Source organism: Sebastes fasciatus, chromosome 4 (genome assembly GCF_043250625.1).
Source record: "Sebastes fasciatus isolate fSebFas1 chromosome 4, fSebFas1.pri, whole genome shotgun sequence".
NCBI classification, from domain to species: domain Eukaryota; kingdom Metazoa; phylum Chordata; class Actinopteri; order Perciformes; family Sebastidae; genus Sebastes; species Sebastes fasciatus.
Genome location: NC_133798.1, coordinates 14,299,273 through 14,324,610, shown reverse-complemented (window position 1 = coordinate 14,324,610; position 25,338 = coordinate 14,299,273). Strand labels below are relative to the sequence as shown.

The following is a 25,338-nucleotide window of genomic DNA, read 5'->3' as shown; positions in this document are numbered from 1 at the left end:
AAAAATACTAGAATTCAGCAAAGATCCAAATTGATCTCCTGAGTGCTGATGAGAGACAATCAATGTAGCGGCACCAATCTACAGCTAAATTGAACATTTCTGAGGGGGCTGTGCAATGCACAGTCGAAAGATTTCCACAAACTAAATTTGCATTCAAAGCAAAAGCAGGTAAACCTGAAGGGACAACAATATCTGAAGACTATCAAGCTAATCTTTATGAGACGCAGCAGCATCTGCATCAAAAATATGAACAAAAACAGCCTGTTTATTTAAGTACAGTTAAAAGATAACTGGAAAAGCTCAGGTTTAGTAGTTAAAGGAGCAATATGTAGCCCTGACAGGTAGCGTTTAAAATGGTTAACAGCGGCCCAAATTCAAAACATTGGAGCCTTTGAGGAGCACTGACTACGACTACGTTGTCGCGGGGGTATAATAATCATCAAACATGTCTTTCACTTATTAAAAGTTCCCATTAAACACAGCATCATAAAAATATCCATATATAAAATCCATAAAGTTGGGAGAAGAGAAAGAAAGATTGTTGGCACTCAGAAAAGGCTCCTGAGGAGCAAAGTTGCTCCGTGGGCTCTGATCTGTATCAGTTTGAAATTCACTCCACCATTTATAAAAATTAACATCCGGGGAGAACAAAAAGGTGAAACTGATATCAGATCAGTTGCCTTCGGGCAACGTTTGCTCCATGGAAAGAACCAGCAGAGAAAGCATAGGCTCTGACTCAACACCAAATCAAATGCATCCACCTTTCCCTCCACTCAGAGGAACCAAGACGTGTTCAGAAAGTATGTTTCCTCTACTGTGGTTGAAGTAAACTCTCCTTCTTCTACTGTATAAAACATCTGGATCACTGATGCAGGCATAACATGCAGGTGTTGTCAAGTAAGGCGGATTTTGTTTTAGATATTCAAGCTGCAGTTAAGGTATTCATTTGAACGGTTGGTGAGTTACTTAAGGGATCACAAGGAAAGAAACCTAAATTATTTCACTCAATGCTCAAAATCCACCATCAGGTAGGGTGACTGTTCAGAGGAGGAGAGCTTCCATCATTTTACATTAACAAATTTCAAATGATGCACATATGTACACATATCTAAAGGACACTGTTTATAACCCTATCTATCTGAGCATGTTAGTAGGTGAGGAACGAACACAGCAGCTTTGCATTTGTCTCTTTATTCCTTAGAAACTTTCCCTGAAGAAATCTACTGCTTCGGTGGAGGGAAAGCCATAAAAGAGGACTCTCAGGCAATGTTAGCTATGTTAGCATTGCCTGCTATGGATGCATCTGTGAGGTATTGGTACAACGTGGCCACTTCTCTGTTGGTGTCTCTTGATCACCTGTTAAAGCCTCTATGACCCACTAGGGGGCGGTAAGCCCCTACTGCTTCCATATGACCTGCAAAGCAGACACCACCAAAGCACAGGTGACAGACCACATGACGGGCGGCAAGATGAGGACATATTTATGAGAATAAAAACTTTGTGGGTGTTAGAACACAAACAACATTTTCATGACAGCATCAATTTGTCTTAGCTTGTAATGAAATAAATTGGTTAAAACCAAACAAACACACTCATTTTCTTCTCACCTACAAAACCCATCGTATGTACAGACCTGCCAAGCCTGGGAAAGTATTTTGAGTACCAAATCGGCGACCTAGATACGTCAGATGCAAATTACTGTAAATAAATTGCATACATCAGTCCCACAGGATTTTATGAGGCTGTGGTGGTTGGGCCTGGGACTCTTCCCGGAAGAAAAGGTTGTACATTTTAAAGTTAAACATCAATCTGGTGCACTTTGATGGCAAAAATAAGAGGCTAGATCTATAAAGAACCAAATTGGGAGGCTTCTTGTAGCAACTTCTAGGTCCACACAGTGTGGCATGACTGACATTAAAAGTTATTGTACGTGGTAAACTGTCATTGGTCCTTTTTTATTAATAGAGATCTTATTGGTAGGAGAAGAAACAAACAATCATCCCATGTCGGTCCATTGGTCCGGCAATATTTTTTATCCATTACTTAGGGGTTTAAAAAAAGGAAGAAAAAAAAGACAACTGGCCTCTTTTTGCGTACCTTAAAGTCATAACTCGCGCCAGCGTACTTTGATGTTAAAATCAAAATGTTTGCTATGCAAAATGCGTACAGGTTGGCAGGTCTGCATGTTTAATAAATAGAAGTCATACAGTACATAAAAACAGGAATATTTGTTTCCTGTTGGAAAGGTAAACATTTCCACTGACCTGTTCTCTGAACACGCTCCTCTGTCCCTTGACTGTTGTTGTTCTGCACTCTCATTGGTGGAACCACCATGGTCCTCACGCCGCGGGGACTCCTGCCCTGCACTGCAGGGGAAGGCAGTGGTGCTACCATGGCAGCCAAAGGTGGGCGGTTGTTGTGGTTATTGTTGTCGAGGTAACGGTAGGGACTGTTGCCACACGGGGAGGTTGATGTGTCAGACGTGGGGGAGCCTTCCACTGTGTCACAGCCACTCTCGTGGCCGTCGTCCTCGGACATGCTGAATACGGAGGAGAAATAACATTAAGATGACTGGAACTTAGGAGTGGATTTGTCTTTGTAGTTATACACTTTCACAAGCGATTACCTGTTGGGTCTCTTGCATGGTGAGACGGAGGGGCTGGACTGAAGTGAGTTGGAGGCAAAAGAACTGGTGCTGAGGCTGCTGTCAGGGCTGCTGAGGGAACACACTCTCTCCATTGACACACTGGTGTTTCTGCATGCCTCACACACACACTCCTCTTTACACCTACGGAGGTCAAAATTAGGGTTAGCATTTCTGAGGCTCATGATAGGAAAATTAACTCACTCGATTAATCCACTCATGGATAACTGAAGTTTTAGATCAATAATCTGTATTCCAGATTTTTCTTAAAGCAGACACTGCCTGTTACTAGGGGTGGGACAATAACAACAAACAAAAAAAAAATCGATTCACCTATGTATTGCAATTATTTTTTTTTACGATTTTGAAATATTTTTTTAATGCCAAAATTGATATACAGTATTTGCTTCATTTGTTTCTATGTGGAGGCAGAAGGAAGTTACCCCTTTTATTATTTTAGTCTGAGTAATGTGACGTCATATCCGTTCCGTATCCGTCAACCAAAACAAACCAGCCAGCCACCATGAGCCGAAACGAAAAGTAGAAAACGTCGGAGGGTCCACGTGGATATGACCTGTACCGTCACATTTTAAATCGAAAATGGTAAACACTACACATCCAGTAAAGTAAGGAAACACTTTGGGTTTTCACACATCATGGTTAAAGTTGCATGCTAACTCTGTCATGGACAGGAAACATTATCATAACGTAACGTGCGGTCAAGCCGGTCGTCACTCGCATCTCTGTGGTCAAATCGGCCGACGCTACAACCCAAAAATCAAAGAATAAAAGACATTTCCCTCACAAATTAGTGGCATTTTCTTTTTAATGTATAAGGGACATGTAATGTTTTATACCTCTGGTGAATATAATCCAATCAATCTTATTTCCATATATGTATTTTGTTTATACGGTTCCCTTTGTTAACACCTTATTTTGAAAACCAGACGTAGTTACACGTGTATATTTCCACTAACTTCGCCAAGTCCGTCGCTAGCTCTCCGTCAGCTCCGTTCCATTTATACATCCATGGTCAGCTCCATCGGGGATGTTTGAATGCATTTAACATAAATGTCAGTATACGGGTGCCCTGCAGTTGTAGTGTCGACCGATTTAAACAGAGATGAGTGACGGCTGGCTTGACCACACGTTACCGCAATACGTTAACGTTTCCTGTCCATGACAGAGTTAGCATGCAGCTTTAGCCATCATGTCTAGCGCTGCTTTTCCTGTCGATGTGTGAAACCCAAAGTGTTTCCATACTTCACTGTATGTGTAGTGTTTACCACTTTGACTTTAAAATGTGAGGGTGCAGATCATATCCAAGTGGACTCTATTTTATCGTTTTGGCTCACTGCGGTTTGTTTTGGTTGACGGATACAGAACACATATGATGTCACATTACTCAGACTACAACAATAAAAGCGGTAACTTCCTTCTACCTCTGCATAGACTCAAATGAAGCAGATATATCGATTCTAGCTTTAAAAAAATCGATTTCAAAAGTGTATAAAAAACAAAACGCAATACATTAGTGAATCCATTTTTTCCTCACCCTTAATGTTGAACAGGTTGATTTTGAAAATCCCATTTCTATTATCTCTGATGCAACTCACCCGCTCAGACGACACCTCGGAGGGTCTTCCTCCTCTTCGTCCTCTCCGTCAGTCAGTTCACTGCGGATGCTGATCACACTGGGAGCAGGGCTTGGTGTGTCACCCATCAGAACCGCCACATCTCGCTGTTGCTGACTGGACAGGTCCAGCTGGCTGTTACCATTTGGCACCGCCTCTTTGAAGCAGCTCACTTCCTCGTCTGCATCATTCTCCTCTTCATCTGTGTTTTGAACTTCCGGTTGCCTGGTTGCCACCGGAGGCACCTCCCTCCGAGGCTGCTCTCTTCGTGCCACTGCCTGTCCAACAACATTGGCCACCATGGGGGTCCGATTTGTTGATATGTAGATGTTGCTGGGGTGGGACAGGTTCCTTTTAACAGAACAGGTGATATATTACATATCAATAAAATGATATAGCAAAACAGTTTAATTTCACTAAGGAGCAGAATCTCACCTGTTGTGACTGTATCTGTTCCTTTTATTGGCTGGCTGGGGCCACACAACATGAGCTATGCCAATGTTGATTGGCTGATGGGCAGAGAGGGCTGGCATCTGATTAGTCAGGAGAGGTTGTTGCATCAGTGAAGTGTAGTGGCTGCTGTGGGGACACAATTGCCTGTTAAAAGCTATCAAAATAAAACACTAAAAAGAAGTGCAAGAGAAACTTCATGCAGCCTTATACTTACTACAAATATGTGATAGGAATAGACGACATGCTATGTTCTGATGGAAGCAAACAAAACTCTCGACTCATAACAAGACTTCTAAAATAGTATTGCAATCACAACTTTATATGAAATGTGCAGTTTTTAGCAGTTTAGCTGTGTTAGGCCCTGATCAGGCAGAGTGCGTTTTAGCAGCTTGGGGCGGCTTTTTGTAATAGTTTTCAATAAGAGTGAAGCGTTTTGCGTGCTGCTTTTGCATTGCTGAGCACCTCACGTTTATTAGATTAGATTAGATTCTTTATAAGCCACATGACCAAAGGCTGGTGGAATTAGTTTTTTCTACAGTATGTCAGAGGTGATGAGTAGGATGTGCGGGGTTGGAGATGATCTTCTTTGCTCGTTTTACAGTTCTGTGAGTACGTAGAAATTTTGGATGCCTTGTTAACAATACGCTGTAGTTTTTTCCGTGTTTGACTGCCCGTGCTGCCGTACCATACTGTGAGAGAGGATGTGATGATGGACTCAACGATGAATGAGTAGAACAGAACAAGACGTTGTTGCTTGACACGGTGTATTCTAAGCGTTTTTTAAAAATGAAGGAAGTATTGTCGTTGTTGGACTTTTGCAATGATGTGTTGCCTGCTCTGTGCACCTCGCGTTTTCACAGGAACGCCCTGAAAGCCTCGGGTTAAAAAAAATTCAACGTCATTACGGGTTTTTTCTCATTGTGGTGACTTTTGCTGGATACCCAGAGCTATTTGATTTCACCAACCGTAGTTATCATGATCTGAACAGAAAACAGAAGGCCTGAAGGCAAATTAATGCAAAGCTGTTTTCATTAATAAAAACTGTACCATTACCTATTAGGTAGCGTACAGTTCAGGGTTTGTGTTAAGGTAATGTTAGTACTTATTTGGTGGTTGTCTAGCAACAATAATAAAAAATAAAAAAGACGCAGCAAACAGCAAAAAAGGCTTTGTCTGATCGGGCAACAAAAAGGCAGTGTGTTGCGCCTCATGTTTTCCACCTGCAAAACGCACTCTGTGTCAGGGCCTTGAAATATTTCTTGGTCAACATTACATCGAAGAAATCTTGTTGCGACAGAAAGCCGACAGTAACCCAGTTACTTTAGTGCACGCACACTGAATGCAACACAAAGAATTCTGACTAGTGGAAGTAAAACAGGGAATTTTCCAGACTTTAAGTTTAGGTGACTCACCCCCAGTTGCTGAGTCTCTGTGGGCAGCCTGTGGTGTCGTTGGTGAGGGAGGACGGGGGTGGAGGAGGGGGGTGAGAGGGAGGAGGACCCACTGGAGTCATCTGTTGCCAGGCAGATGGGACAAGGAGCTGCTGCCCCCGGCTAGACCAGGCCTGCTACAGAGTCAACAGGAAAATCAGGAGTATTATTCAATCATCTGTTGATCCCCATAGCTGTGATCTGTATCAACTCCCCCATAGCTAGGCCTGATACCTGTTAGGGCTCAGAGGTTGACTAGGATACACAAGCTATTCAGAATCCATGTTCGGGTCTTACCTGAGCAATTACACCAGGTCTCACTGGTAAGGGCTGTATGGGAGGGGCCTGAGTTACCATGGGAACAGAATACCCTGCTGGTTGGTTAAGGTTACCTTTGAAAAAAAACACAAAACATCTGTCATTCATGCAGCTCAATAAGGCTGTGTCGAAATGCAATAGAATCTTGGTGAAGCTATTTGCACCACTCATTTACAGTTCAGCACTTTATATTAGAAATGATTGGGTAAAGACCCTTCTCATAACAATGTAAAACATTTTAAATATGCAATCTGTGAAATTAAATTTCTTAAATTACTAAATAAAATGTGTTATGCAATCATTGTAAGCAGTGTGCAGTCTGCATACCTTGCATGGTTGGAGGACAAAGAAGAAGGGCAGGTGGGAAGGAGTCGGTGCACCCAAACTGACCATTCGCAGTTGTTATCGCTATCCCAGGATGCAACACTGAGGGAGCTGACTGGTTTAAAGCCTGCATTAGAAAATAGTTCAAGGAGGCAGTGGCAGAGAGGACAATGAAATGAAAGAAACAGAGATGGAGAGGCAGGCAGAGAAGAGAATATAGAGAAGAAAGGGAAAATGTGAAAAGAGGAGTCAGAAGAAATGAAGCGAATGAAGAGAGAGGAAATGAAAGTACAGACATGGAAAGAAGATTAGCGATAATTCTTGAGCACAATGATGGAGTCACATGTGAAAGAAACACAAAGACCAATATTCTGAGATTATATGTTACAGCACCTTCTCCCCTGAAGAGGGCAACATTAGGTCATCAGTACAGAAACATTAAAGACTGGACATATTTATAGGCATTTATTTATGTTCTCTGTCCTGACAAAAAAAGGGCTGTAACCAAGAAACAACATGTAGTGGCATCATTTTCAACTGAAATGATCCAGCCACTACCATGCTGAATGACAGAGGTGTAATGTTTTTAGAAGCAAAATGGCATTAAAAAGAACTGACTGGTGTCTGTAAATCCAGATCTCAGTCAAACTGATGTTAGGGCTGTCAAATTAAACGAGATAATAACGCGTTGACACAAATTTGTTTGATTTCTTCAGCGAATTAACGCAACAACAGCTAGAGTGAAGATACTGGTACCATATGAAACTACAAAACCGAAGGAATCCAATGGTACCATCCATGTCATACTAGCTTGTCGTGAAGGAGGCTAAATAACGCTCCAAACGTACGCAACATTTTGGCGAGGAAAAACTTGTATGGCCATTTTCAAAGGGGTCCCTTGACCTCTGACCTCAAGATATGTGAATGAAAATGGGTTCTATGGGTACCCACGAGTCTCCCCTTTACAGACATGCCCACTTTATGATAATCACATGCAGTTTGTGGCAAGTCATAGTCAAATCAGCACACTGACAGCTGTTGTTGCCTGTTGGGCTTGAGTTTGCCATGTTATGATTTGAGCATATTTTTTATTCTAAATGCAGTACCTGTGAGGGTTTCTAGACAATATTTGGTAATTGTTTTGTGTTATTAATTGATTTCCAATAATAAATATGTACATACATTTGCATAAAGCAAGCATATTTGCCCACTCCCATGTTGATAAGGGTATTAATCAATTGACAACCCTAACTGATATAAATGATTACTGGTGCAATGGAAAATACAATACAAGAGGTAAAACACGCCCTGGTCCAGTAAGACAGAAAACGTACTACTGTAGCAGCAAGCACACACGGCTACAGTATCTCACCTGAGTGTGGACTGGTATGTTGCTGTAGCCTAGAGGGAGGCCAGAGGAGACAGTGGGGGCTACAGGGGGTCTTGAGAAATGAATGGTGTTCTGATTCAGAGCATCAAAAACTGCATTGGTGGGCCGACTGTGGCACATATCCATGATGCGGAAAGACAACTGCACTCTGGAGAGAACAAGAGGAGATGTAGTGGGGTGAGGAGGAAAATTGTAGGACTGGAGTTCAAACTACAGTCAACAATAATTAATTTATGCCATCCCTTTGTACACTGCTAGTTACTACAGGTGCCTTACTGGTTACTGTGTGGGTAGTCCAGCAGATGAGTCATAGTGAGGAAGGGGTGATTGAGGACGCTGGAGGGAACGGTCCTGTCCTCGGCATCGATCAGCAGCATGCTCTTCAGTAGAGACACAAACTCCCTCCTGTCAGCCTTGTCTGCTTGCATGTCACTGGTATCAGGACTCAGCACCAAGTTCACCTGATAGATGGGAGCAGAGAGAACACATTGCATATGAGAACCACAATCAATTAAAAAAAAAACAGGAGTAATTGAACATATCAGCTGATATGATTGTTATATATATATGTATGGTACGCAGAAGTCATTTGGTCTGGTTGGACTCACGTGTGCTATGTCATCCAGACAGGTGAAGATGTACTTTCTGGCCTCTTTGGATTTAAGTCCCGTCTCTTTCTCGTGCTCTTCTGTTGTCTGGAGGAGGAACAGAAACATTAAGATTAAACAATCTCCAGTATGGAGGTGCAGTGTTTAAAGATTTTTGTATAAACATGTTTTTTGCATCTGTGTTGAAAGCTACCGCTGTTTATATGATAAGGAATGAAAGGTCAAAGTATTACACAAAAAAAACACAGGCAAACCATGTGTTTCCATGTAAATCTGTGTGGTCAGAGTGTTGGGTTTTTGCTGGGAAGTACATGGACAGATAAACATTAGGCTCACATTCATTTCAAATTTATTTAAGAGTGAGCTCAGAAGGTAGTCTAAACACAGTTTCACATGTCCTAGAGGTTTCCTCAGGGCGTGCTGGCTTCATCTTGTTTTGAAAAGCTTATGCATCTGTTTCCCATTGGTAATGTACTACTTCATACTTTTTTTCCTGGCTGCAAGGACTGACTTTCAGCTTACCAGTTAATCTGTGTCCCCACCACCACAGGAAACTGTGAGTGTTGATGATGTGTGGTTGATGGGAGGATGTGGACTTTGTGTTTGCGTGATAACATGCATGTTACATGAGTGTATATTTGTGTGCAGGTACTTTTATTTTCCAGGAGGCGTAGGGAGAGTTGGACTCTTTGGAGAAGAAACGAGAGGTCTTGGTCCCCTTGTTGAGCAGCTGCTCGGCAGGCAAGCCCTGAGTCTGAGAGATGTACCGGATCTGAGCAGAGAGGAAGAGAGAGCAGAAACAGGAGTGGAAAATTAATAGGAAAAATTTAAAAAAAATTCAAGTATAGAGAAATGACAGAGGAAAGTAATGAAAGAATACATGGGACAATGTGGAAAAAGAGAAATGTGTGCTTACTTATGTTATATTCTGCAACTTGGATTTTGTCTGGGCTGGTCTATAAGCTGCTTGTTATCTAATACGACATGGTAACATCCCTGCACTTCAACCTTTACTGCACTGCCAAACTGACATAGATGGAGCACTTCACAGGCTGATGCAGCAAACAAGCCACACACACAGAAGTCAGAGGTTGTTGACACTTGTGTGCAAAATTTTAAAAAAAGTATATCACGCACTGAAGATTCAGTTTATGATAAGAGCTTTCACACCCTGCATTACTTAGAAAAAGTAGTCCTTCCTGAACGCAGCCACAGACACGCCACTTGAGACTAAATTCATGCTTAACCTACACAAGTATACTCAAAGCCTCATCTTCAATTTCTTCTTATTTGAATTTTAAGTGACAGATTAAAATGTGATGGATTGATGTAAATCTTATGACCAGAGAGTAGGGTTGGATGATGGGACGAATATATATCAGCTTTTGGCGATTGGCTGAGTACATCACCAGTTGCTCTTTTTGGGTGATTATTGGGGCGATGTTTGTCATATTATGTTGTTAATTTAGTGGTTTGCCTGTGAGAATGAGAGCCGCTCAGCTCAGCCACTGTTAAGCAGCTCAGTGCGTATAGCCAGTTGTTGGGCTGCCTCAAGAAAACATTCAGAAAATACAAGAATGTAGTAGTAACCCTCAAAGTCATCCATTAATTAAAGGGGTTTGGGATTTTTTTGACCAGTATGAATTTCTCATATGATTATGGGTCATGCCTTTCTTATTTGTCGATATTTAATTTTAATTTTTTTATTATTTCATTGTTTTAAACACTCAGCATTATTACTGATTATTTTCTTTAATATAATATACCTACAAATATGACTCCCCTGCCAAATTAAGCCCAGTTTCCTCCGCAAGAACTTTCTCCCAGAACTAAGAACCTTTTGAGGAAGTCATTGCGTTTCGACCGCAGGGGCCAGGGTCTAAATTAAGTTCCGGGGCCATTTTATGGGGGCCTTTTCACCCCCCTAAAAAGGCCCTGGTCAGGGGGTAGTACTTTTTGAAAGTACCAGAACTTTTGGGGTGGAGTTTGCAGGGATGACCATGAAACACACAAACAGCCCACTGCTTCAACAGCTTCAACTCGTGTACGCTTCATTCATAAACAAGGAAGTACTCTAGTATTTAGGAGTGAACATTTCTCTCGTCACATGTCATGTTGCTTTTTCATACGTCAGCAGACTAATTTGCCTAATCTTCACAGGTCTTTAGAACGCAGACAACAGTGGGCTGAAGGAACCTTTTAGTTCCTTGAAAAGTAGTTTCCGGGACTAAAAGTTCTGGGAACTTTTGGTAGAAACCCGACTTTTGTGTCATGTTTTACATGCAAGATCCACCTTTTACTGCCGTTATTCATCATCTGTGATGTGAAAACATCAGATGTCCACACAGTAAGAGAAATATGTCATGGTTTAATTATAAAATCCTAGCACAGCACGGAGAGTCTCTCATGCCGGGCTGCTGACAGAGCTGTCAGCCAAACACTCAGTCACACCGAACGGCAATAGAAGAAGTTGTACCAGCCTCTGGTTCAAAAGTAGTTTAGCCGACTTCATTAATAGTCAGCACCAGAGCTGAGAGCATCAGAGCAGCCAACAGACACAGGTCGCACTGCCCTGCCTCATGCTGTTCGGCATCGCGCTGCCTTCTGATTCCATCACCCTTCTCTATTTCCATCACAGGGTTGTGGTTGGGTCATTTTGGGATATGACTTGGTTTGTAAAGTCTACAGAGCTTGCCATGTTGTTATTCTGCATTGCTCTGTACAATGAGCAGGGTTGGAAATTAACACCAGCCACCAGCCAAATGCTGGTAAAATATACAAGTGAAAAAAACAATGGTCATCTATGGAGTGGCTGGTAGATTTTGTAATCTACTAGCCACAGTGGCAGGTGGACAAAAAAGTCTATTTCCAACAGTGACAATGACGCAAAAAAGAAGAATGATTAGACAGTCGTTTCGTGGCTTCTTTAGGGGCAGTTATTTTCCCTCACACTCACAACTCTTTTCTTTCTCACCTGACACACAGACAGTAAAATCCATCACACAAAGACAGTTTGTTGTAGTTAACTAAAAAATATGATACAACTGAATCATGCAGATTCATTAGATTCATTGTTTTTACTGGGGGCTCCAAACATGGCTCTGATGTAGAACTACATCATGTGAGTTGGTTTACCTCACTGACCATAAAAAACTTATTTAAACCATTTTGTTTGTTTTTCAGTTCACCAAAGATTTAAAATATGACGCGTTGATGATTAAAAAAGGAGTGGTTTCCAGCACCGTTTGATTTGCAAGTTATAACATATACTTATTCATTTCACAGGACGTACCAGATATGTGCCAACTTTTCGCAAGAATTCATTCAGCTCTCTGGCCTGCCCTGTTTTTATTACCCCTATAAAAAATGTATGATGCCTAACAACATCAGGCAAAGTGACTGCCGATGAAAACTAGCCTTTCAGCTAACTCGGGTACATTTACATTTGTTTGAATGTTGATTAACGTGCATTGTCCTCTTTCAAATAAAAACAGAATTACCACCTTGCGGTTGTATGCCTCCGCCAACCAGTCAAGTTGCAGTTCACATCCATGTTGGTCCAAAATGTAATCACTTCATCATTTTATTTTTATTAGACATTTCTGTGAAATTGTCAAAATTAGCATATGAATTCTTGAGTTATGGCCAAAAATGTGTTTTGTGAGGTCACAGTGACCTTTGACCACCAAAATCTAATCAGGTCATGCTTGAGCCCAAATGGACGTTCGTGCCAAATTTGAAGAAATTCCCCCCAGGCTTTCCATGAGATATCGTGTTCACGAGAATCGAACGGACTTGAGGTCACAGTGACCTTTGACCTCCAAAATCGAATCAATTCATACATGAGTCCAAGTTGACGTTTGTGCCATATTTGAAGACGGACGGTCGGACAACCCAAAAACATAACTCGCTGGCGCGGAGGCATATATATAATAATTTCGTGACACTCAAGAAATCCCATGACCAATGGAAATCCTACAGTGATACAGGATATAGGAGTTTAACAGCCTGTATGTGTGTGTGCATGAGTGCACGTTTCTACGGCCCAGAACAAACACACTGACTGGCCAGAACCTGCTGATGGTGCACTGAACACTCACCACAGTGTGTGTGTGTGTGTGTGTGTGTGTGTGTGTGTGTGTGTGTGTGTGTGTGTGTGTGTGTGTCTACCATCAGGCTTATGCTTATAAATACATTTTGCTGTGTAGAGTGGAACTGCAGTGAGCCTTGGCATAGCACAGCATACTTTTCGGGGCTCGATATGCACGCGTGAGTGTGCGTCCTGGCATGGCCCAGTGGTACAACAGAGCGGTCATTGCTCAGTGAAGCTCTATCAGCCACTATCTCTGACTGATGACTGTCCAAACTGCTAGCTGCTGCTGGATGCACAAGTGACACCTAACTATAAACCCTCCAAAAACATACATACATGCATACGCATTAAACAGGGTCTCACCCGACAAGCCATCAACTCTTTAAAAAATGTAATGAACAAGAATGTTTGGTAATGGCGTGTACTATCGAAGTACAGCCAATCTCAAACATTTGGTTTGGCAAAGAAGCCCAAATAAGTTAGCTTGGAGGACTTTGTAGGTTTCCATAAAAGGTCAAATCTAATTTCCTCCAAACATAATAAATGTTGAGACACGACAATACCAGAGTGTCCAAGTTTTTCTTTTCCCAAATTTCTAAACTCATACACTGTAAACATGATGGGCTTAATTCCAGTCTTCACAGAGTTGCTTATGGTCAAACACAGAGTAATCCTGTACTGGTCTGTGAATGTGTTGTGTGCCTTTTCCCATGCTCCCTCTCCCTCGCCGGGGGACTCCATTTAAAGTCCCAGTTGTGTAGTTTAGACCGCTCGACCCTGTGGGAAGATCATCACACGTTGCCAAGAACAATTTCCTGATTCACTCAGCTCAGATTAGCATTAGGTGGATTTCATGCTGGATTTGTTGGACTTCACTCATACGGCAAGAGAGAGATCAGGGAGCAACAACAAATACAGGTTTAACTAGATAATGAAGATACGGTTGAGTTTTGGCTGCTGGCAAAGCAGAGAGAAGAATTATACACAATAAATGTGTATTCTGTAATCTCTGAAAAATGATATTTCTTTGTTTATTTTGTCCTCTTTACGCCGTTGGTGGGAGAGAGGGATAGATCTTGATCCCTCCTTCCCTCCCTTTGAGAGTGTGAGTGTGTGTGTGTGTGTGTGTGTGTGGGATACAGTAGCTGGTAGCTGTTGCGTGTGAAGAATGTTACCTGGTCGTACTCCAGTGCTCCAGGGTAGAGGGGCCAGCCCAGAAAGAGCTCAGCTATTACACAGCCCAGTGACCACATGTCTATGGCCTCGCAAAATGGCAGGCCCAAAATAATCTCTGGAGCCCTACGGAGAGAAAAGAGAAGCAGAAATAGGTTACTTTTTGGGAGTTGGTCACTAGGGTTTGGTACCGTTCATATTTGGACTGATACGGTACCTTTTTTTGGTACTTTACTCTCTCTATAATAACAAATTTCAGTTGTAAAAAAAATGAGTACAAACTTTTCAATTTCAACATTGTTTTTTTCATTTACAACATTTTTCACACCACACAAAATAACCTCCTCCCTCTTCCCTACCAAAAACCCGTTCCTACAATGTCCAGCCTGTCACCAGGGCATAGCGTGAGAACTAGGGCTGTCAATCGATTAAAATGTTTAATCGCAAGTGATTGTCCATAGTTAATCGCACATATTTTATCTGTTCAAAATGCACCTTAAAGGAAGTTTTGTCAAGTATTTAATACTCTTAACAACATTGTAATGGACAAATATGCTTGCTTCATGCAAATGGATGTATACATTTATTTTTGTAAATTAATTAACAACATAAAACACTGACAACCATTGTCCAGAAACCCTCACAGGTACTGCATTTAGCATAAAAAATATGCTCAAATCAAGAAAAGAAACAAAAAACATATCAAGCCAACAGGCAACAACAGCTGTCAGTGTGTCAGTGTGCTGACTTGACTATGACTTGCCTCAAACTGCATGTGATTATCATAAAGTGGGCATGTCTGTAAAGGGGAGACTCGTGGGTACCCATAGAACCCATTTACATTCACCTATCTTGAGGTCAGAGGTCAAGGGATCTCTTTGAAAATGGCCATGCCAGTTTTTCCTCACCAAAATTTAGCGCAAGTTTGGAGCATTATTTAGCCTCCTTCATGACAAGCTAGTGTGACATGGTTGGTACCACTGGATTCCTTCCTCTAGTTTCATATGATGCCAGTATCTTCACTCTAGCTTTAAAAATGCATTAAAGACATTAGTGGCATTAAAACGAATTTGCGTTAACGCGTTATTATCACGTTAATTTCGACAGCCCTAGTACCAACAGCAGAAGCGTTCCAGGTTGGTACTGGCCTGGGTGAAAATGCATAATACATTTTTCTGGTATTTCAGTGTGCATTTTAAGCACCATACTGACAAAACATCTATTTTAGGTGGCATTCATGCAACAGATTAAATTATCTGTAAAAATTCTTTGTAATATTTATCATATGACTAACTTGAAACCTTGAGAAACCGTTTGTGATTTAAATTAAATCATGTTGATGAAGAAATAACTGTATTTCCCCCCCCATCTATAGAGGTATAAATTTGTCTAGGTCATAGATGGTGCTTTCTGTAGGCAGAGAGGGCAGATGGGGCCTCGTGCATTTATTTTGGAACTGGCATGTTTAATTATATCATGGCTAAGGCATTTTGAAAACTCTGAATAGATGCCACATATTTCCACTAATCTCATCATTTTAGGGTAGGTTTTACATTTTATATGACCCTATTTCACTTCTTAAATTACATTTAGTTTAAAGGAAAGTGAGCTCAGTTCATTTTAAGATTACCACAAAGCACGGCACATAACAGTCTCTAGCCAACACATTACAGTCTCATCAACAACAGGTTTTTCAGGTGTCACAAACTGAACATTACAGCCATATGACGTGCATGCAGTGTTGCTTTAACAAAGAACTAAATCCTTTCCAATGAATGGACTTTGCCACTTGCACAATTCAAATGGGACTAGTAATCTTGCAGCAGTAGTGCAAGGCGACGTATGAAAACAATGGGCTATTAAGCCGGGACACAGCAGCTGAGCAACAGTGCTGCAAATAGTAACCACTGCTGTGACGACCACAGGGGAAATGACTGTTGCCAAGCAACAACCGGACGCAAGACCATAATGTAACAGTATTACAGGGCGATAAATGGGGCCATCGCTCACCGTTCTATGTGTGTGTGTTTCCATGTGTGCATGTATGAATGTGTGTAAACAACACACAATTGCAGATATCAAGTCCATCACATTTACAGCACAGCCCATGCTTTCTGCCCTCCGTGGCCTGGAGGAGGAAATTACACTTTGCCATTTCCTATTGCTCCTTCAAGAGGAAGAAGTCCAGTTATGCAACACCAAACAGTGTCTCAAACATTTACAGAACACTCCTGCAAAGTGGGGAGTAAGAAACTGTTTATGGTGTTCTTACGTTTATATAAATTTTAAGTGTTAGGATAAACAGAGGTGGAATTGCCCAGAGACAAAGATCACAAAAAAAACTTTGTTTGGCAACACAGGAGCCTTAAGCAAGGACTAAGGCCAGTTAAAATACATTTAAACACTCTTATCAAAGGAAAATTATATAAAACAAATTCACAATGAAAGCGCAAAGAAAAAATAAATATAATGGCATGGGTGAACAAACTACACAATGACAATGCAAAATAACAAAATAAGGGGAAACTACAGCCACAGCTGTCAGCTCTGCTTAACTCGCGTTGCACAAACTAAAGATAACCTGGGGCCAAGTTAGTGCTGACTTAAGAAGAGGAAACAGAGATAGGGAGGTTCTGGTTTTAACTGTACTTTGCTTTAACATCCATGGCCTCTGGAATTGCTTAATGTTTGGGATACGAAAACAGAGATATGGGAACAAGAAGTTTTACAGTAACATTTGAGATTCTTCTGTCGAAAACTTTTTTTTTTTTGTAGCTATAAAGTTTGGAGAGTGTTAAAACATTATTTTTGACAGTAAAAACAAATGAAGAATTTTGACTTCACATTGATATTATGGGGGGGAGCTTTCCAGAGAAGTAACAGCTCATCACATACACATATAACACACCCACAGGTGTTTGGCAGCCAGACCAGCTTCCAGAACGAACTGTTCACACTGGAGCGCAGCAGTTACAAACACTGTGGACTGTATGGAACACACGCATGCTGCGTACAGACAATAACTATGGATGCACACACTTCAGGAACGTACATATCTAAGTGTGTGTTCAACATGATGAGATTGGACTCGTTACAGGAGATGTGAACCCAGTGCTTCAACACCTGTGGACACATATGAGACACATCCCACTGCATTACTAGGGCGTGGGACAGCAGATCAAGTTACATGAGAGTGAACACGCATGCTCAACAAAAACAAGAGCAACACAGACTGAAAGCAAAGATCACCGGAAAGACACCACTAGAATATCAAACACAAGTAGGATGCGATTTCTTTCTCTTACATTTTCAAAATGCTCGCACAAAGTCCTTACTTGTTAAAAGGATGGCAACACAAATTAAAAGTAAAATATTTGTTTACAAAATTAAATTCTTATTAGAAGGAAAGACGAGAGAGAGAAGGGGGTTGGATAACTGTGTTTCCTCATGTTAAACTGTGGCTCTGGACAACATCAGTTTCACTTTTTTGTATACCTGCTGGTTTGTACCACAGTAGCAACTACTGTTTCTGTGGTCCGAATCAAGAAAACAATTAAACTGACTGGATGCGTGAACAAAGCATGACAGGCAGTGGTATATCAGAAAAAGAAAAAACTAAGTAAGGTTAAGCCAGGACAAAACTATAAACACCATGCAATTATTTCAGTTGATAAGAAAAAGCCTTTAGGTAAGGAACAGGGAATTTAGCAACATGAATGCACCACTTAATGTGAGTGATCATGTATTATTCATTATGCATGTACAAGTCGAGTATGAGTACGGGGTCCACCGCCATTCATGGCTTCCCTATTGACCTTCAGAACAAACTAGGACAGACAACATTAATCCACAAACATTGGACATGTCTTTTTCACCGTTTTACTTCCCCAAACCAGTGAAAAGGTCACCAGTTGTGTTAAAACCACTCATCTTCTAGAAGTTTTTTTTCAACTGTGGAGTGAAACTGACAGTGTGAGCCGGTCAGCAAAACTCAACATATGGATGCTTTTTAGAGAGGAGGCCCGGGGCTACGTGTCAGGGCCTAGTACTCAGGATTCAAATTTCCTGCTCCTTCCAAAGAGTACTTAGCAAAACACATATCTGAATATCTACCTCACCAGGCTAGTGAGAGTGTAGGGGAATGAGATTGACAGCTTGTTGTCCTGTGGTTGATGAAAAGGAAATGCTTTGCCCTTGGAAACAAGCGTGGGCGTCATTAAACATTGTCACCTGCCACTAACTTCCACATGCCAACAATTCCACAATGTCCACCGCTGCTATGTTTACACAAGCACAGCGCGCTAGCTCAGATATAAACAAATGGTTACATACAAGCTTAAACAAAAGCAGTCTGTATGTAGTCTAACTTTTTAGCTTAGTATAACAATTTTAAGATACGTGGCAAACTAAGTTTAGCTTAGTTTGCCACGTATCTTAAAATTCTTGTAAACTAATCTGCTGGCTGAGACAAAGCAGCCCCTCCTCCCTCTACCAGCGGTACCTGCAAGCAGTGATTCACATCATCAGAGGGAAGATGACAGGACAGGAGGAAGGACTGATGCTTATGATATCTGTGTTCTTCATTCTTTCTTAACTTCACTCAGGAATATTATTTATTTTATCAACATTTTATATTAGTTTCCAGTAAAATATGATTGCGTTTATATAGTGATTTGCTGTTGTAAACATTACTGTTGTTGCTCTGGAAACGCTTAGTTACATTTAAAATATAAATAAATTCTAATCCTGTTGTGAATTTATTATTTTTTTCAGTAATATATTAAGACGTAATTATTTAGTGATGAAAAAGAACCGGTAAGAGTATCGATAAATAACCAAACTCTCAAAAACAGTAGTTGTATCAATAAAATTCTAACGATACCCATCCCTACACAATCCTCTTTGTGTTTCATCGGAATATCTACGTCGAATAGTTGAACAAATGTGTATGTACTATTACAATGCGACTAGTGTAAAACACCTCTGCGACAAAGAAATCACACCACGATGAAGGAAGCCTAACACAACCTGCCCAAATCTGTAAGCATGCTAAGATGATAGCCATCTTTCCTTCCACCTGATCTGCTCAGCTGAATTATTCACATAGCCCAGTGCTCCATTTTCATTGTGGGAGCTGGTTTTACGTCACCAGCCCCCGCAGGACAGCACAGTCACCTCACCAGGCCCCGCTGTGTCATGCTGCCATGGCAACAACACATTAGAGCATGACAAGCATTGAACAGCTTCTGCCAGAGACTTCTATCCACAGAGTTCTGCTTATAAAATCAACAAAGTTCAAGTACGTATTCATTACAAAGCATCATCCCGATGACTAAGCAAGATTTGCTGTAGGTGAATAAAGACACCCAGGGCCCACTATAGCAGAAGTTTAGATTCTGTTTGCATTGCTGTGGACTATCAAGGTCCATTCAGGGCCACGGACAAGTTAGATGGACAAAATTGTTCACGGTTTCATTCGAAGTTATGTGGAATGCATCTTTATATGGATCTATAGAAATATACAACTTATGACGGTACAAAACCCGACTAGCATGAATAAGCATTCACTTGAGGACACTTCAAGCTGCAAACACTACAATTACTGGACATGCTACCACCTAGGGGTGTAAGAAAATAATAATATGAGTATCGTGATATTATTTTCTTACACCCCTAGGTGGTAGCATGTCCAGTAATTGTAGTGTTTGCAACTTTTAATAAATCGCAATGTATCGCCTTGCTTACTGTTTTTTCGCAATACATTGAATCGTTACCCCTGTATCATGATACGTATCGTATCGTCAGATTCTTCAATACTCAGCCACAAATCCAAACCAAATACTGAGTGAACTTGCTTAAAAATGAATGCTGATGCCAAAAGCCCATCTTTTTAGTGAATAGCAACCTCAAATCTTTGTAGAAAAAGTTTAGTGTACTAAACATGCATTCCTTCTTTAAAACATACCAACCAAGCTACTCATTGCAAGTGGCGGTATGCTACAGAATAATACTGAATGGGAATGTACTGTGAGTAACTGAGGCAAGTAGCACTAGCAGCGCTGCACACTGGCTAGGGATGTAAGAAAATATTCTCAAAACCACACTACTTACTGTATATGAGTTTACAAAATATACAAAGCTAAACTGAGTCAATACTTTATTTCATTTGCAAAGATATGCGGCATCTCAGTGTGTGCCCTCTCAAAGTAGTGCTATGATTTTGGATGTTACAGTGATAAATGCAAATCCCACTGTTCTGATTGCGTAATTTTTTTTTACTTTTTTAACTCAGATTCTAAAACATATGGTGGTGTGATCTTTATACTGAGTTTTCCTAAAATTAGATTAAAAAAAAAAAAATCCCAATGCATCACCTTGCTTACAGTATCGCAATATATTCATTAATATATGGCTGTTAAAAATTCCAAGTTTAAATGGACAACATTGGCACAGAAACTATTGAATCATCTGAGTGGGCTATATGCACACCCTTTATTAGTATTCATAATCAAGTCAATGCTAGTGGCGTATGTCTCATCAATGTTTGTTATATGCTAATGGTTAAAAGGCCCAATCTGCTAATTTTTTGAGCATCAGGCAATTAGCATTTTGAGAGTCTCTCGTGTGATCTCCCTTTAAAATATGGGTGTGTTTTATTCTACAAGTTGCCCATGCTGGTAAACAAACCTTTACCAGCATCAGAAAATATTAACAACTTGGATTCTAATGTTGTCTGTGCATTAAAACAAGTTCAGTTACAGTGTGTGTGGGAGTGGATATAAACCTGTATTTATAACCTGTATTTATTGTGCCTTTAATGTAAGCGTTAAGACGACCTCAATTTTACGGCCCTTAGGGTTTTCTTTATGTCTTTAAAAACTGACTTTTGCATTAAAGCCACACTGCTGGCAATGCTACTACCTATGGTTCTGGAAAATCCAGGGAAAACCCCAGAGCTGTAAAAAAAAAACCTCCTCCTACTCACTGTGGTGAGGCCAGCATTTCTTTACAACTTCACCGTGGCAACAATACAGTACAGCCATTATGCAATATGAGCACTGGAGATGAGGAGACACTTTGTCCTGCAAACCACTCTCCTGATAACCTGATGTACAAACAAAACGACACACACACCGCTCTGGGACTCGTATTACATAACCATATAGATAGGAAAAACAGTACAGTGCAGTGAAAAACAGTGTGGTGACATCTCCATATGAATACAGACATTTACCTATCCCGGCCTTCCAACGCATGATGCACTAAGTAAACTATGAATGCGTATACTACCAGCTGTCATCAGGGCTAAACTGACTCCCACACACAAACACACGGTGGAAGGGAGGTAGAATGGCAAGCAAATAAAGATAAAAGGCTGGTGGAAGTGCTCGTGTCCCATTATAAACAAAATAGTCACTGTGTCTGTAATCTTTGAATAACCTTGCAACCCAATGGCCTTCCATTATTTGGCAAAAGGCACAAAATATATTTTTTGCAAAGAAAAACTTCAGAAGAATAGATTGAATCTGTTGCACACTGCTGGTGGCCACAGAAAACTAAGGTTGATGTTATACTACTAGGGCTGTCAAAGTTAATGTGATAATAACGCACAAATTTCTCTAACGCATTAACGCAACTTACGATTTTCAGGTTGTAGTGGGCTCAGTTTTACAGCTAGAGTGACGATATGTGAATGAGGCTAAATAACGCTCCAAACTTGCACAAAATTTTGGCGAGGAAAAACTGTCATGGCCATTTTCAACGGGGTCCCTTGACCTCTGACCTCAAGATATGTGAATGAAAATGGGTTCTATGGGTACCCACGAGTCTCCCCTTTACAGACATCCCCACTTTATGATAATCACATGCAGTTTCAAGTCGTAGTCAAGTCAGCACACTGACACACTGACAGCTGTTGTTGCCTGTTGGGCTTGAGTTTTTTTTGTTTCTTTTCTTGATTTGAGCATATCTTTTATCCTGAATGCAGTACCTGTGAGGGTTTCTGGACGGTATTTGTCATTGTTTTGTGTTGTTAATGGATTTCCAATAATGAATATATACATACATTTGCATAAAGCAAGCATATTTGCTCCACTCCCATGTTGATAAGAGTATTAAATACTTGACAAATCTCCCTTTAAGGTACATTTTGAACAGATTAAAAAAATGTGTGATTAATTTGCATTAATCATTATTAACTATGGACAATCATGCGATTAAATTCTATAATCAACTGACAGCCCTATAAATACTACACAAGCTTTCATGTCGATACAGCTTTGTGGCCCTAGCAGGTAAAGTTAACAATCTCGACACACCAATTTTCATTTCCAAGAATCACATCTGAGTTTAGTTATCGCATAGCATGTTAGGGTACATTGTGTAACCTACATGAAGTATCCAGCCTTGGCAGCTGTTACGTAGACACAAGCACACGTATGAGCACACCCCCCCCCACACACACACACACACAGGAACGTCTGAATGTTTTTTCCTGGATCTAAATGTAGGTTTTCACATACCACATTCTTCCCTGGCCTTCTGTGTCCTGAGTGACCTCCCTAAAATTCAGTGCCAGCCCCGTTTTAACTGCACTATGATCTCAGCGTTGCCGATGCTGCGCTGAGACAAAACGTACACAAGCACACATGAACGCACACTCGTACACACTTAACCAGGTCAACTGCAAAGCCTTTATGTTATGTAACAACTATAGCTCTGCTCTCCTCCTCGTCTCTGTGACGGGGGGGCCTATAGAAAGTGGCTTACTGTTGCAAAAATGGAGAAGTTTCACCCAGGGTTAACACTGGCATTTTGGTGCTCTGAGGCTCTTTTTATATTTTACATTTGGTCTAAAGGAGTTTGCTTCAGGACAGCAAGCCCTCACACTTTTGAGTGATTTATACACCACTAGCAGAAATTATAGATGAAATAACTGAGAAAATGTTAAGTCTTTACAGGGCAATAAAATCAGGACTGCATAGAATGTAACGATGGGTGTGTACAGTGCAGAAATACCCAGTATCTCAACAGTATTTGTCATAAATTGCACAACGAGTTTGCAACACTTTCACCAACTCGATTGGCCTACTTGCTGAAACTTGCTAGTAAGAGCATAGGGGAATGAAATTGATAGCTTGTTGTACAGTGGTTAATAAAAAGGAAATGCCTTGGAAACAAGCATGGACAATAATAAACGTGTCACCTGTCACTAACTTCCACATGCCAACAAGTCCACAATGACTCAACAATTTACAGTACATTTCAAACAGGTTTTGATGTTGAACAGATGTTCTACTATGTACAATCTGTAATTATTTTTTTAAAGTTATTTTTTTGGGGACATTTTCCATTTTTATTGAGAGGACAGTGGATAGTCTTGGAAAGGGGGGAGAGAGAGAGTGGATGCGGAAAGGGCCACAGGCCGGATTCGAACCCGGGCCGCCGCGGTCAGGACCAAGCCACATGTAAACATCTCAGTTCCTCTGCACGTTATGCAAGAGCAGCAGAGTTTAGGGCGTGACGTGCTGAACACGGATCAGACATGCATGCATGCATGCATGCATGCAGGCGTATATGTGCGCCTAAAGAGTGAGGGAGCGGGGCAAACAGAGAGACAGCAGGTGAAGAGGACAAAAAATGAAAGACAGGAACAGAGGGAGGGGGTGGGGGGGGGGCTGTGTATGTTGTGGAGCTCTCAGTGAGAGTGTGCAGGTTAACACAGAGCAATTCACATTACATAAGAGAGAAGGCCTTAACACATAAACCTTGGGCAAGACTTTACTAAGCTCTGTGGGAAACACACTGCGACAAACAACCATTACCCTAGGACTAAGTCAGCTAACTGTGTTGGCATCTCATGATGAAGAATGGCATGACATTTCACTGCATTACATATCTGATCTTCCTAAAAATATTCTATTTTGTGAATTTAAATTTCTGAACATTTTTTACTATTTGAAACCGGCTTCCTTCTGAGGTATGCAACTTTTTCATTCTCGTGGCATTTTTTGGTTTATCTCTTAACAAAGGGAATAAATAACTCAACTATGCAATTCCTCATTAGAAATGTGGCATCTGGGTTGTGAAAAATATCACTGAACACTGAACCTGTAGAAATTTCTATGCTGACAGAAGCCAGTCTAATGCATTTACCCGATTACAGCGAATCATTTTTGCGGGTTTTAAAAACAGCTTTGATAAGTAACAGAAAAGAACCCTAACAAAACAAGTGTTTCAAAAGTATGAACAGGTATGTATGTCAGTCAACTCAAGCCTCACCCACTGCAGGGTGACTCCCTTTCAGTGCTTTCAAGGTGTATGAGAGTAGAAAATAATCCAAAACAAAGTTGGTTCAATTAGTTTTTGAACTTAGTGAATGATAGGGCTGCACGATTATGGACAAAATGATAATCACAATTATTTTGATCAATATTGAGATCACGATTATTTATCACGACTATTCATAGATTTTAGGGAAAAAATATTTTTATATTTTACTATTTGATTAATTGTGCAGCCCTTGTGAATGATGAATCCTACAGAGATTTGACTGAATGTGGAAGTCCTCACCTGTAGTATCTGGACTGCAGGTAAGTGGAGCAGACAGCCTTGGAGACATGGCTGGCTGAGCCAAAGTCAATAACCTTGACTCTGTAGGGCTGCCTGGAGGGGTCCACCAGCATGATGTTCTCTGGCTTCAGGTCCGCATGGATCAAACCCAGACTCTTGAGCTTCTTTAAGGCTGTTGCCACCTGCAAAGATAAAAAAGACGTATTATGAGCAAGTTTGGCACTGAACTAATTCTGGGCCCAAAATTGGATACAAGCATCAACAAAACATTATCTTCTATGAGCACCTGTGTTTGCATCCATGGGTATGGGTATCTATGTGTATGGGTTATATCTGTGGATGTCTGCAACAGATGTCACTTTACCTGCTGCAGAATGGGCCTGATGATTTTCAGTGGCAGGGGACTGAACTTGTTCTGTTTTAGGAAGTCGTAGAGGTTTTGCTCCAGCATCTCGAACACCAAGCAGGTGTGGCTGCGGTGCTGAAAGCACTCCAGAGCACGCACCACATTGTGCTCATCTGCATTTTCGCTGCTCAACCGGGCCAGGATCTCCACCTGGGGGTTCAGGAACGAGACAGAAAATAGCACAGGTTCAGTTCACATCATCAGAGCATAAAAGCAAAATAAAAGCAAGAAGAAAACTGTTCATTTGCATCGAGAAAGAAGAAACACAGTGTCTGTTGTAATCAAAATGGCAA

General features: G+C 41.0%; 1 protein-coding gene across 2 annotated transcripts in view; it reads right to left on the bottom strand.

The window, feature by feature from the left end:
- LOC141765897 (homeodomain-interacting protein kinase 3-like) overlaps positions 1-25,338 on the bottom strand; it is a 34,144-nt gene that overhangs the window by 2,634 nt on the left and 6,172 nt on the right. The window contains exons 3-16 of one of the 2 annotated variants that reach the window (XM_074632174.1): positions 25,004-25,195; positions 24,640-24,821; positions 14,070-14,193; positions 9,454-9,573; positions 8,802-8,888; positions 8,470-8,654; positions 8,176-8,341; positions 6,807-6,930; positions 6,459-6,553; positions 6,144-6,298; positions 4,714-4,857; positions 4,261-4,629; positions 2,627-2,788; positions 2,265-2,539 (exon numbers count right to left, since the gene is read on the bottom strand). In XM_074632174.1, coding sequence (XP_074488275.1) covers positions 2,265-2,539; positions 2,627-2,788; positions 4,261-4,629; positions 4,714-4,857; positions 6,144-6,298; positions 6,459-6,553; positions 6,807-6,930; positions 8,176-8,341; positions 8,470-8,654; positions 8,802-8,888; positions 9,454-9,573; positions 14,070-14,193; positions 24,640-24,821; positions 25,004-25,195 — 2,380 coding nt within the window. The remainder of the gene's footprint in view (positions 1-2,264; positions 2,540-2,626; positions 2,789-4,260; positions 4,630-4,713; positions 4,858-6,143; positions 6,299-6,458; positions 6,554-6,806; positions 6,931-8,175; positions 8,342-8,469; positions 8,655-8,801; positions 8,889-9,453; positions 9,574-14,069; positions 14,194-24,639; positions 24,822-25,003; positions 25,196-25,338) is intronic. The other variant, XM_074632176.1, reaches the window with a different exon arrangement.